At 41.1% G+C, this 14,245-nt stretch overlaps 1 protein-coding gene across 1 annotated transcript; it reads left to right on the top strand.

The window, feature by feature from the left end:
- The first annotated feature begins 723 nt into the window (after positions 1 to 723).
- LOC103720342 (zinc finger protein WIP2-like) lies at positions 724 to 3,417 on the top strand. The gene is made up of 2 exons (XM_039117367.3): positions 724 to 1,512; positions 2,779 to 3,417. Exons 1-2 carry the CDS (start codon positions 955 to 957, stop codon positions 3,214 to 3,216), a joined length of 996 nt encoding a protein of 331 aa, XP_038973295.2. The 5' UTR covers positions 724 to 954; the 3' UTR covers positions 3,217 to 3,417.
- Positions 3,418 to 14,245: the final 10,828 nt, after the last annotated feature.

Consider the following 14,245-nt stretch of genomic DNA (forward strand, 5'->3'; position numbering starts at 1 on the left):
ACAATACTCATAAAAAGGAAACGCCACCTCCTGCACTTCCGTGTTAATCCAATGGTGCTTCACAAAATTACAGCAGGCACAGATTTGTTTCCTCTAGAAGACCCATTGATCGATGAGAGAATATTTTGCTTTCCGAAATGCATGGAATTGCCCAACGGAGCCGAAGAAGCCGAGTAATCGGCTCGGAGTCGAGATGTGGTCGGTGTCTAATTTGACGGCGTGAACGGGGGACGGACGGAAGGAGTGCATGGGAATCGAACTACGAGAGAGCACAGAAAAGAAAGGGAGGTCGGCTTCGGGTTCGGGATGAGGGCATCGTGGGCTCGGTCTGGAGCCGAGCCGACCGGGACGCGCCCAACAAAGCAATTGCCGGAATGGGAAGGAACCGCTTCCCATCCCAAGTAAGGGCATTGAAGGTTAAAAAGTTCGCAACAAAATTCTCTCTCTTATCTTAGCTCGGGAAACAAGAGACAACCCTAGTCTCTAACCTTGTCTTTGGGCTAATTCTACTTCTAATCTAACTTTCTTTAACTCCGTTTTATTGGTTGGTGTGGGCACTCAGAGGTGCGATATTTTAGTACCACCATCCTCCAATGAATGCTCTTCCTCCTCTTACTCCAGATTGTCTTTCTCTTTTATCTCTCTCTCCCTCTCTCTCCCTTTTCTTCCCCTTTGCTTTTATACACTTTCTCCCTACTAAGTACTTTTCTTCTCTCTCTCTCCTCTCTCTATCCATCCTGCTATCTAACACACATCCGTTCGATCTTTTATTATTTCTTTAATCAGTGAATTTTTACTCCACTTTACACTTTTGAGTTATCTCTATTATTTGGTGCTCTAATACTCTCTCTCTCTCACTCTTCTCTATAATAGGCTCTTCTCTCTCTCTCCTCTATAATAATAGGCTTTCAGTCTAGAAATCCACCGCCCTCCTCTCTTTCCTGGCCTCCAACCATGGCAGACCCCTACAGCAATTTCTTCGAAGGATACCACAATTACCACCCTTACTCCAACAACCCTGCTCCCCCTCCAATTGCCATCCCCACCTACAACTTCTACAGCACGCACAGCTACAACCACAACCCCCACCTCCCAACCCCTCCCCCCTCCCCTCCCCTCAGGGAGGCCCTCCCTCTCCTTAGCCTTAGCCCGACAAGGCCAACAGAGGAGGAGGACACCTGTTGCAGTGAAGCCAAGAAGAAAGCCATGAGGATTGATGAAGAAGCTGATGATGGTGATGATGAGCCTGTGACGGTGGCCCTTCACATAGGCCTTCCAAGCCCGAGTGCAGCTGATCTCATCTCCAGAGTCTCCTCCACCGCAGAGGACAGTGGAGACAAAGAAGGAGAAGGTGGTGACGATGTGGTTCTTCTAGGCTACCCTTCCACTCCTATAGGAAGGCTCAACAAGGGCCAGTACTGGATTCCCACCCCTTCTCAGATCCTTATTGGCCCCACCCAGTTTTCCTGCCCCGTGTGCTTGAAGACCTTCAACAGATACAACAACATGCAGGTGATCCATCTCTTCCCCTTTGCCTCTTTTAAGTCTTTTTTTTTTTTTTTGGAGGGGGTTATATGGGATCTGTCTTTCTGATCCACATATTTTTTGTGCTATAAGGCCTTTGCATGGTAAAGAGGTGTGGGATGTTATGTCACACCTGTCCAGATGTCTGGTGTCTGGTCTAATTGAGGCTGTGATCCATAGGACCTCCCCTTTTTATGTGATTGAACTACACATAGGCAATGTTCCTCGTGCTTTTGTTGCTTTTTGAATTTGTGTTTTTATTAGGCTTTGGCTGCTGCGAAACTACTGAAAAGATTTCCAGCTCTTTTACGGTGGCTCAGATGTCTGTATGGCCTGTAAAGAAAAACAGTATCACATATCTACTGTACTCACAGTCACTGACCCAGAGAAACCAGTCCTTGTGAAGATTTCGATCTTGGGTGGTTTCGCCCCAAAACAAAATGAGTGCTGCAACCTTCACCCTCTCTCTCTCTCTCTCTCTCTCTCTCTCTCTCTCTGAGAGGGTGGTTCTCTTGCAGTGAACTTTCTTTGACGCTCCTATTTTCGTGTGATTATTTCCTGTGATTCCTTACTTTCAAGTTTTTGACTGATCACAAAGGCCAAACTGCAACAGTTCAGATTCACCAACATATATAAAACCAAATGAGGAGGGCATCATTTTTGTAGAGCGCCCTCATGTCAGGGAGAATATTTCTTTCTTTCTTGCCATGATGGAGAACTTATCCCAGTCTTCTAAGCAAAAAGAATGACAAACTCTAATGACTAAAATATTCTAAAGAGCAACATTTTCTTTGTCGATACCAGAATTCCAGAATTCTACTACAATATTTCCTACGCCAAATAGTGCAAATGGTAGTATCCTGGAAGTGTATCTCGTCACACTGGAAATCATATCGAAACTTCTCAAAGAAAAGAACTGGACATTCTATACATCAACATCATGAAATATTCTCAAGGCCAGGAAACAACTTTACTTGGTCCTTGCCGGAATTCCACAATTATTCTTATGCAGAATCCCATGTGCTGGTGTCAACCTTAACATTCTGGTTATATAGTAGAATTCATATCTAAGCTTCTCGACAAAAGTTCGAACATAGCTTATACACATGTTAATGACCTCAATATTATTTGAGAAATAATAGCCCCAGTAATTTTAGGAGCACTCATTCTATGGCATATGCATCCTGGCGATTCTCACTGGAACAGCAAGTGTTGATCTCTTGACTCCTTTTATTTCATGGGGTGTAACTATAGATGCATATGTGGGGGCATGGCTCACAATATAGGAAGGGTCCGGAATCTTTGAGGGGCATCCAACCAACTGCAATGCTGAGGCTCCCATGCTATTGCTGTGCACCGGGGTGCCGGAACAACATAGACCATCCAAGATCCAAGCCACTGAAGGACTTCAGGACCCTCCAGACCCACTACAAGAGGAAGCATGGAATCAAGCCCTTCATGTGCCGGAAGTGCGGCAAGGCCTTCGCAGTGAGGGGGGACTGGAGGACACATGAGAAGAACTGTGGCAAGCTCTGGTACTGCATCTGTGGATCTGACTTCAAGCACAAGAGGTCGCTGAAGGACCACATCAAGGCCTTCGGGCATGGCCATGCAGCATACGGCATCGACTGCTTTGAGGAGGAGGATGAGCCATCATCTGAGATCGAACAAGATGGTGATCTGTCGCGATGAGTAGAGGGCATGCAGTGTAGAAGAAGTGGGGTCTGGAGTTGGGTACATGGTTTGATATTTGGTAGCTAGTGAATTGGCTCTATCAAATGTAGCGAGCCCTCCTAATTTCGAATTGATTTAGTTAGAGGGTTCTTTGCTCTCTTTGTTCTGGTTTTAGTATCCGACCGATATGAAAGCAATGTAGGCCAATGGCTTTGTAAATGGAGTTGCCTTAGTTTCTCTTTCTTAACTTTAACTTGGTTCGTGCAAGTTCTACTGTACTTTTAATTTGTTAGATGAAATGGAGAGCATTGAATTGAGTTATGAGGTCCTCAAGGTTTGGGCAGTTAATCTATCTTTTTCTTTCCTAGTTTTGGTTAGCAATATATCTTCTTTCACTATCTTTGGTTGTCTAATTTAGTCGTCTTCTGTCCTTTGCTGGTCTCCTCTTACCCCAAAACTGGGAGTATACGGAGAGTGAGAGAAACGATGCACCTTATTGATTGTCTGTTCCTTTCAAACGGGGCAGGTATTGACCTATTTTTTGATCCAGTGCCAATGCTTTTTGGCTATAGTTTATTTCATTTTTTTCTTTTTTTTACTTTTGAATTATAATTTCCAGCACTAACACAACAATGTCAAGCCCAACTCTAGTAAATGCAGTTTGCGTTTGGTTCATGGAAATTCAGTTGTGGAAGTCCTTTTCATGTCTTCTTCTTCTTCTTTTTCTTTCTTTTTTTTGTTCCTTCAGCGGTTAATATATACTCAAATCTCTGTAACTCTTAAATACTTCTTCTTGCCCGAGAACTTGTGGCTTATATCTAGAGCTTATTAATTGTCATACAACAAGAAGGGATGCTTTATATTAATTTTCTCCAAATATCACCTTCCTCGGAGGGGAGCCTTGGAAAAGCCCCTCCTCCTCTTCCTCCTCTTTATACTTGCTTTCAGCACCTCCGGCAAGGCGGCCTCCTTCCTCTACCCCCTACCGCAAAGGAGCCTTCTTTCGCTGCAGCGAGTCCGGGCATTTTAGAAGTTACTTGTCGAAATGCACTCGTGTAAGCGCTTCCCTTGCAGAGGGATCGGCCACTCTTCTAAAGTATGTTATTCTTCCCTACTTGCTCCATGCTAGAAATCTAAGCGGAAATGTTCGGTGATCCTTATTAGGGACATCCTCTCTTGCTTGCAGCCTCTTTGGAACAGATCTTGCTATCCTATGGGAAATAGGCTTGGAGTACTTCTTTTGGAAAGATAAATGGACTCTTCTTGCTGATGTTCAGCTGGATCCTAGACTGCAAGATGGCATCTCTTGGCATCCCACCAATTCATCAGGTGAATTCTCCACTGCTTCACTCCATATATTTCTAAATACGAGGCAAGTGTTAAGTGGGATCTTGCTCCAACTGTGTAGAATCTCAAGGCCCCTCTCAAAATCAAATACTTTTTGCGGCCGGCTCTCTTGAACAAATTAAACACCAGAGGCTATATTCTGAAAGGGATAGGCAAATTTCTTGGTGGCTGCCCCTATTGTACTGAGCAGCTAGAGACCGCTAATCATCCTCTTATCTCTTGTTCGTTCGCCTCTGAGATGTGGTCCTTGTTCTGCTCTTATCTGAATAGACGTAGCTTTCTCAATCGATGCTCCTCCCCTTCAATAGTTTCTTCTTGCATGCTTTACTGCTTTACTGGTCCCTACTTTGTGATCGCAAGACTTCCAGGTTTTGGCAAAATTTGGGAGTGGATCAAAGGGATCAGTGGCCCCTCTTCAGTCGAGCATGGATGAGTCCTATATCTATGTTCCTGCTTAATGTTTGCTCACAGTTTGAGGAATGGTGCTGCATGCATCCTTCTTTTTAACCCTTCGGTATTTCTGGTCCTACTGATGGAGACGATGATAGAGGAACTACAGCTGTGTGATCGACTACAGGATCTCCTTCTGCTGCAACTGCAGTTGATTTTTTTTGACTGTGACTACTTCCGAATCTCCTGCTTTTGCTCCTATCCTGGGAATGCATCTGTTTTTTCATCTCTATCAACTCTTTTGGCCCACTCAGTTTCTTCTTGTCTTCTATTATGATGTAAATCCTTTTCCAAACTCTCTGGACTGCATATATTCTTGTATCCTTTTTCCTTAATAAAATTGGGTGACTAATGCGGGCACAGTTCCCACTAGCCTCTTTTTTACTCAAAAAAAAAAGCTAATTTTGCATATCAAGTCTATCTCGTTTACTTGTTTTTTTATATAACTTAATGCGATACGTATTAGTCTTTGGCTTTTTATTCTCGAGTTTCGACATTTCTGTCCCACAAAAGAATCCCATTCTTACACCCTTTCGCTCAACTTGTCTATTCCTTGCCCATAAAGGAAAGGTGCGTACGCTTTGGAGATGATTCCAAGTGCAAGCTTCTCAAACAGAAGTAGATATTTGTGACCTCACCTTTTGTATCCATGCATGGATCTTTCACCAACCCAGAATTTCCTTTTCTTTATTTTCTAAGAACTGCCATGCCTTCCACCAACAAAATCCAACGAGTCCTGCAAGACGAAGGCCAGAAGTATAATATCCCCTACAAGTGCAGTTGGATAGGCTTTTCAAACCCTGCAAGCGGATCAGCTTTTTCGGTGCATATGATGCCTTTGCTTTGCTATAGTGGATTTATGTATGTATTGGTTGATGGATGGAACATATACTACCAGTCATTCAAATCAAATGATTAGCTTGCCTTCAAGATAGATAGAGAGAGAGGGTATAATATATATTGCATGGCAAAACGCTATACTCTAAAATATAATATTGGCAGTACATCAATAGTTTATGCCATAAGGTATGTCCTGTGTGACGGAGTGAATCTTCGTGGCAGTTTCTGTTCTAAAGTGGGGGGAGAGAGAGAGAGAGAGCAGTCAGCAGCAAAAGCTCCTTGAGGGGTCTTTTCAACCACAATCCACCCATCAGTATCTGTGTGAACTGCGGATGGCGGATCAGCAAGCGTTGCAGAGACAAGCCTGCCAGCATTGCTTAGCCATCATACTTCCTCACTTTGCCCAGAATTCTTGTCATCATCCATTTATCCTTTCCGACCCTTTTGTTGTGCAACTTCTTCTTTCTTGGTTTCTCCAGTGGGATGGCTAGATATATAAATGTTATAATTTATGAAGTTGCTCCGGCATTTTACTCAAATACGCAACAACGTACAGTACAATTTTGTACAATAACTTCTCTCAGAAAAAAACAATTGGGTAAGAAGAGCAGGAAAAAAAAAACAAAGTAACAAAAATTATTGTTGTTGTTATCCTTTGGCAAACATCTAATACTACACCGTGAGGGTGAAGACTCGCCTATGCTTGTACTATAGACTCCAGTGTCTGCATGGAAGGGTAAATCTATATATGATATATAAATTTAACAAGTATTCCATTCTACTTGAACTGAGAAAATGAGCTACAGATTGTGCCATGCATCCTTTGCTCGATGGATTTAATTGCTGACTTCAAGACACCTGATGGGAGAGTAAATGCCCCTCCAATGGAATATATGGCTGTGGTTAGGTTTAATAGGAGTTCATTTTAAAGCACTTCTTTCGTTGATAGGGCACTAAATTTTCAATAACAACTATGTATCTAAAGAAGAATGAAATCTCTGAAGAGGGACAAGAAAGAAGCAGAAAAAACAAAAAGAAAAACTAAAAAAAAAATGATGAGTGGTTCAAACGTAGTAAAAGAAAATGCTTATCGACCGCAAAATAAAACAAGACTGCTAAAGTTCATGTTATGGTCAAGCTAGTTATGATATCTGAAAATATTTGTTACTATAGCTACTGCAATAAAAAGGGGGGGTCTCTTTAGTATAGATCAAAATATACAAGCATGAACATGCATAACCAGCAAGCCTTGTATGATCTAATGGACGCCAAAGATCAAGGCGCACAGGCATGAGCATGTACACACATAAACAACAAGATTTGTATATTCTAGTGGAGACAAACGACTGTATACAAGCTTTATCTATTCTACTGGAGACCCCTAAAAAAAAGAAGAAAAAAAAAGTTGAGTGGAGATATATCACATTATTGCCCATCACTACAATCAATCATACATGGCATTGGTGCCATTGCTATTATACTCACATGCCCATGTATATATTTATCCAATAGTCGTTTCTCAAAAAATATTATTATCAAAGATTGCGTTGCGATTTGCCATTGTCCTGCATGTCAGAAATGATCACTAGTTTTATTGAGAGTAGCACAAGTCAACGGTCTATTCTTCAAACTGTTGACTTTAAATTTCCTAGAAGTTGGATGCCGTTTGAAGTGCTAGGCAAATTCTATTTATTAAGCCCCTGGCCTTTTCCCATGCTACGTATTGAATGAATCGTGACCTACATGCACACCTACATCCTCTTAGAACATTGCAAGCGTGTGCCTCATTGCATCAATATGCTAATAAAAAATCAAGGGAGTGCATTTCCCACGAAGTCGTTCTAAACCTTTCCAGTATGGAGATACTCTCAAGAATGTCTCTTATATATTGTTATTAATTTTATGTTGAAGTGCGTGAACCAATCCAAAAGAAAGGGAGGCCAGTTTACCTGAAACAGTGGACAAGATGGAGAAGGAGGGAGGGAATGGGGGAATTACAAGAGGATTGCCCCACATGAGGGCATCAGAATTTATTGTCCCTCCGTCTAGTGGTTGAGATTCTTAAAATCCCAAGGCATTTCCGACCTCCCATATAATATCTTTGTATTATTTTCATACCTCCATACGATTCGTTTGGAATGCTGTAACCTTGACAAGGAGACCAGCACCACTTAGGAAGCAAACATTTATGCCTTTCTCCTGTTCACATTCCAACACGCATGACACGGGGACAGCTCTGTCTCCCTTGATTGGAATCACGAGGCCTTGTGGAGGGAGCTGGAGACACTCGTACTCTCATTTTCTCAAGCAACCATCCATCTTTGAGAAGCCCAAAAATAATGCAAATTGGCATGGGGCTTTGATAAACGACTCCAATATGTCTACACATAACACGAAGATAAAATTATTTGAGGATCAGATTCCAATAATCACTGGCCGCATTACCTACTTTGCATTTAAACTACTAAGATCAAAACAAAGGTGAGATATTATCCTGTTATCCACCATATGTGTGAGAATCCGTACAGACGTGTATTTATTCCCACATCGATTATTCGTCGAGAAGATTTTGGGTACTTATACATGACTAAAGAACCCCCCGAAAATATACCTTTCGACTAGCTTTTTAAGTGAACCCCCAAAAAATATACCTTCTGACTAGGGGACACTACTCTATGGATTTACGGAGACTGACCACAAGTCGATCGTGATAGTTGTGATTAGATGTGGATGAATTTGAACTCTTAGCCTAACGAAAACGTCGGGGTTTGAATGAAAGAAGTATGTGAGGACCCGTGTGGGCGTGTGTTTAGTCTCATATCGGTTATTCACCGAAAAGATTTTGAAAACTTATATAAAACTAAGGAACTAAAAAAAAAATCTGGCTAGCTTTTTGGGAAAGGCTTGAGTTGTTACAATACATATGCCCCGAGATTGGACTGGTCCACCAAACTTTGGTCCATCTAATAATTTCTCCCAATAATGAGCGTTACTCCAATTGCCCCATGATTATCAAAATAACATTGTTACTTTTAGATGCCACAAAAATGATAGGTTAGGTAATCTTGTTAAGTATGCCTATAGTGATGGCTTGTGGATAGCGTGAAATCATTATATGGTTATGCAGTCTCTCAACATGAAGAAGAAGAAGAAAGAAAGAAAGAGAGACTAACTTGCAATATTTAGTACATCTGATTAAACTGGGAAACTTTGCAAATTTTAATGCAAGTGAATGGTGAACATTTCCTAGCAACGGTGGTTTCATAAAGTTGATCTGGGCTAAACTTGTAATATAGTACTCCATTTGCATTAAATTGCTTTTTACCTAATTAAAATATGCCTAGATAACTTTTTGTCATCATCAGCATCATCAAAACCTTCTCCCATCAAAGTAGAGTTGGCCATGGAACACAGCTCTAAATAAAGAAAGTTTGATAAAAAGGATCCAGCACAATTTTCCACTAATTATTAACTAGCTAGAGTCAAGTCTCCAGGACAATCATAGATACTGAAAATAGTACAATATCTGAATAAACCTAACTATTTAAAGGAATCTCAACCATTATAGCTTTCATGTACCATTGACCTTCTTTTTATCCCTTTTTCTGGGATTGACTGGACTAGATTCAACAAACTGCAAGAGTAATTGTTAGATTCACCAAGGGGTAAGAATCTATCTATATATCCTTACCAAATTATATTTTCAAATTTTGTGATCTTAATACTTCATGACCCTATGCCGGCTAGTCTTAGATCAGCTGCTTGGTATTCCTTTCCACCTGAGAAAGTAATAAAATTTGAATCATGGTGAGGTAGGAAAAGAAAAACAAAATTTCATCATAACACCATAAATATCTAACAAAACACTTGTAATTTTATATTAATGTAATTGAAAGCACTAAATAAAGTATCAGGAGGAAATAAAGAAAATCCCCTGTGGACTCTCTCGGCTACATGCTTGATGTATCTATTCAATCAAATTGTTAAATTGTTCATGTATTGGATGTTACAGAGAATCTTCGAGTTGTAGGTACAGAGGCCCCTGTGCTTGGAATAAGGGGAGGCTTGGGAGGAAAGGAAGGACGAACATGTGATCAAAAGGCAAAAGTTGGCACAAAGCATGACAAAAGAGCATTTCTAGGCCTCTTTTTATAGGACCATGGGAAAAGACATGACTTGACGTCCACAGCCAGAATACTATCAGAACATCAATTCAGGGGATAATGCAGGTAGACATGCCACTGCAAATTGAAAGATCAAGGTCTATTTGCATGAGTCTTGTCCGCAGAAGGAAAAGCACCCAGAAATAAAGCAAAAGAAGCCCACATCTTTTGAGGCGTACAAAAGCAAATCCACTGGAAGAAAACTTTTGTTTTGTGGATAACAGCAAGGAGACCTTCAACATACTAGCATGTATAAAGAAGCCATTGCACATAACCCCTCATTAGGTTTGAACATCTATAGCGCCTCATTTCTTCTTCTTCCTCTTTTTTCATTTCTCTTTTTTTATAAGTACAATGGCTGCTCATCCTATCCTTGTGTAGGTGCAGCTAAGGGGTCTCCTGATGTGTCCAGAGCACCTTTCTAGAATGCTCCGCTTCATAGGAAGCAATCCAGTCGGTAGTCCTGTTCGTCTTTCTATACACGTGTACCACCTAATACTCACTGTAATCAGAGGGTGTCCGTCTTCCCTTCGCCCCTCCTCTCGTATCCAACCGATCACCGTAGCCAAGTCTCCCTCGAGGATAATGTGCTCCGTGCTCCGCACCTTATCTCCTCCTTGCATAGGAAATGTCTTTCCATACTGCTCTAAGCTCCATTCCTAGAACTGTCAGCCCATGAGTGCATCGCCCGCCTGCAGCTATAATCTGTAAATCGTGACTCCTAATTACAAAGTCCGCTCCTGCTCTGCCGCCATCACTAATTACATTACTGTCAAAGTTCATCTTAAGATGACCGGATGGTGGGGGCTCATAGGAAACAAGGACGAACTTGAGTGCTGGATCAACGTAGCGGGAGTCCCAAATATCTCTAGCCATCCTAGCTGAAACCATCTCAGTAATTTTGATAATCTCTGCTGCTTGACGGAGGGTATAGAGCCTTATTTTTTGATAATTACGTAAACATTTACTACTAAATGAAAAAAATATAAAAATAAGAATCTTGTGGTTGGCCACCATCAACTTAACCAGTTAAATGATTATCTACAATGACACGATAGGCATGGCTAAATATATGTGTAGGCCGACTGGCAGGAAAAGTACTATAGGTAGATAAATAGATACAGAGCGCATTGGATCGTCTCTATCACCGTTGGATTGATACGGATCTTTAAACCTTAAAACTAGTGGTTAGAAGCAACCATTTCTCTGTTGCATCCTAAAAATTAAGTATTAATGGAATGTGATAGCACTAATATCTTTTTTTTCCTTGTCTCACGTGTATAATACTCATCTTTAGTAGGATGGGATATGACAGTACTATCCTCTTTCTCTCCCTCGTTATCTTTTACCTCCTCTGCCTCAAGTTGGATATTTTTCTATTTATTTCTATGATATTTATATTTATTTTTGTAGATTAAGCATTCAAGTCTAAATGTTGGCGTTTATGATGGACACCTTAGTATTTATTTATGCAGAGTTGCTGTTCACTCCTGGCAGAATGGTGTTTATTTTCGACCGTGTATTGTTTACTCAATTACTCCTCCAAACTTTCCGTCTATCTTTTTCCATTGTTATTTTTAATAAGACAGACCTCACTTGACCGAGGATGACCATATATATATATATATATATATATATATATATTATTATTATTTCTACAATATTTATATTTATTCTCACATACTACAAGTTTATTATTTTGGTTTTAGTGTTTATTTTGAATGGAGAAATAGGGTGCCAGAGGGCAGAGCATGTCCCAAGAAATTTGCGTCGTTGTGGACAGCATGTCTCTGTTGGGACCAAAACAGGGATATTGTGGAATAAACTAAGGCAAAACCAAAGCCAACTAGAAGCAATATTCACACAGGCAATATATCAAACACCTTAAGAGCAGAAAGAAAATACACCAAATTTACGTGGAAAACCCTCCAGTGTAGAGGAAAAAAAAACCACGGGGCAAATCCAATCAATCCACTATAATAAATATAGAGTTTACAACCCTCAAGTTTATGCCCAAAACTTGAGTTCACAACAAATTGGGAAAAACTCCAATATCACCTCCCTAAGAGTAACAATGATCTCACCCAAACCACCACAGTGTGATGAACCCAAGAATGTAATGAGATCCCTAACAATGAATACTATAAACTCCCTATAGCATCCAACATAACTCTTAGATAGAAACCCAATTTGTTAAATCATTGTGCAAAAACAACCACACCCAATAAAAATAAAGAAAGAAAGGGAACAAGAGAACCTGTTTTTCTTCCTTTATTTCTTCTTCGTTTGGCGTGCCGATTTCTGTCACTGTGCCCTCTGCCCAAAATCCCAAGAGCTAACGCACCGTGGATCCTTTTTTTTTCTTTTCTCCTCTTCACAGCCGCTCTCTGTTTTTTTTTTTTTGAGTTTTTATGTGCTGCCGCCTTTGATTCACGCCTCCCTATTATATTCTTTCACGCGCACACTCCCAGGGTCCTGCAAAGGCAAACAAAAGTAAAGCCCTAATGGGCTTTCTGGGCCTCTCCAAGTGGGCTGGACCCACTTACAATCTCCCCCTCCAGCCCACAGAGAAAGGAGACTGTACTCTAACTTGCTAGTTAGAATCCATACCGGCCAATCCGGCACAAAGTTTCAGCTTCTCTCTTGTCACAACTTTTGTCATCATGTCAGCTGGGTTCTTGTCAGTGTGAATCTTCTGTAGTAATACTAACTGTTCTGCAACTACCTGACGTAGCCAATGGTATCTCACATCTATGTGCTTCGTACGTGAATGATATGTAGCATTCTTGCTCAAATCTAATGCACTTTGACTGTCACAATGAACTACGTACTCATCTTGCTTCAAACCCAAATCTTGGAGAAACCGTCTCATCCAAAGCATCTCTTTTCCTGCTTCAGTAGCTGCAATATACTCAGCCTCAGTGGTAGATAAGGCAACACACTTCTGCAGTTTCGACTGCCAAGATACAGCTCCCCCTGCAAAAGTAAACAAATACCCTGAAATTGATTTTCTTCCATCAAGGTCACATGCCATATCTGAATCTGTATGGCCCTCCAAAATTGGTTTTGAGCCCCCAAAAGTCAAGCACATCTTGGAGCTACCTCTCAAGTATCTGAAGATCCACTTCACTGCTTGCCAGTGATCTTTCCCAGGATTAACAAGGAACCTGCTAACAACTCCAACAGCATGAGCAATGTCTGGGCGTGTGCAAACCATGGCATACATCAAACTTCCGACTGCAGAGGAGTAAGGAACTACTGTCATACTATCTTTCTCTTCCTTTGTAGAAGGACAAGTCTTTTTACTCAGTCTGAAGTGACTACCAAGAGGTGTATTGACTGATTTAGCCTGCTTCATGTTAAACCTTTCAAGTACTCGCTCAATATACTTCTCCTGTGATAACCACAGCTTCTTGGCTTTCCTGTCACGAAACATCTGCATACCCAAAATCTGTTGTGCTGCACCAAGATCTTTCATGTCAAAGTACTTGGACAATTCTGCCTTCAAACTGCGAATCAACTGAACATCTTGTCCTACTATCAACATGTCATCTACATATAACAGAAGAATAATGAATTTACCATCAGAAAATTTTCTGACATACACACAATGATCTGCCTCTATCTTGGTATAGCCATGACCCACCATGAATGAATCAAACTTCTTATACCATTGCCTTGGAGCCTGCTTTAACCCATACAGACTCTTTTTCAACCTGCAAACCATGTGCTCTTTTTTCTTTACTTCAAATCCTTCTGGCTGAACCATGTAGATCTCTTCCTCCAAATCACCATGGAGAAAAGCAGTCTTCACATCTAATTGCTCAAGTTCAAGATCTAAGCTAGCTGCCAAACCTAGAACAACTCGAATGGAACTCATCTTGACAACTGGAGAGAATATCTCATCAAAGTCAATACCTTTCTTCTGCTTGAAGCCTTTTACCGCCAATCGAGCTTTGTACCTCACTAGTTTTTCACCATCCATCTTTCGCTTAAACACCCATTTGTTTCCTAGAGCTCTTTTACCTTCAGGAAGCTCTACCAATTCATAAGTATCATTCTTCTGTAGAGAACCCATCTCTTCCAGCATAGCCTTTACCCAGCTCTGCTTGTCCTTATGAGTCTGCACTTCCTGAAAGCTCTCTGGCTCCCCCTCTTCAGTAAGCAAAACAAACTCTGATTCAGGGTATCTAGTTGATGAACGACGCTCCCTGGTAGACCTCCTAACCTGAGGCTCTACCACAGTA

Source organism: Phoenix dactylifera, chromosome 2, assembly GCF_051530095.1.
Source record: "Phoenix dactylifera cultivar Ajwa chromosome 2, Ajwa_hap1_PhDact_Kaust_v1.1, whole genome shotgun sequence".
NCBI lineage: Eukaryota > Viridiplantae > Streptophyta > Magnoliopsida > Arecales > Arecaceae > Phoenix > Phoenix dactylifera.

Excerpts from the sequence above, each read along its gene's own strand:
- LOC103720342 (XM_039117367.3), top strand. The coding sequence starts at position 955 with ATGGCAGACCCCTACAGCAATTTCTTCGAAGGATACCACAATTACCAC. Across the intron at positions 1,513-2,778 it reads ACAGATACAACAACATGCAG|ATGCATATGTGGGGGCATGG; the intron begins GTGATCCATCTC and ends GTGTAACTATAG.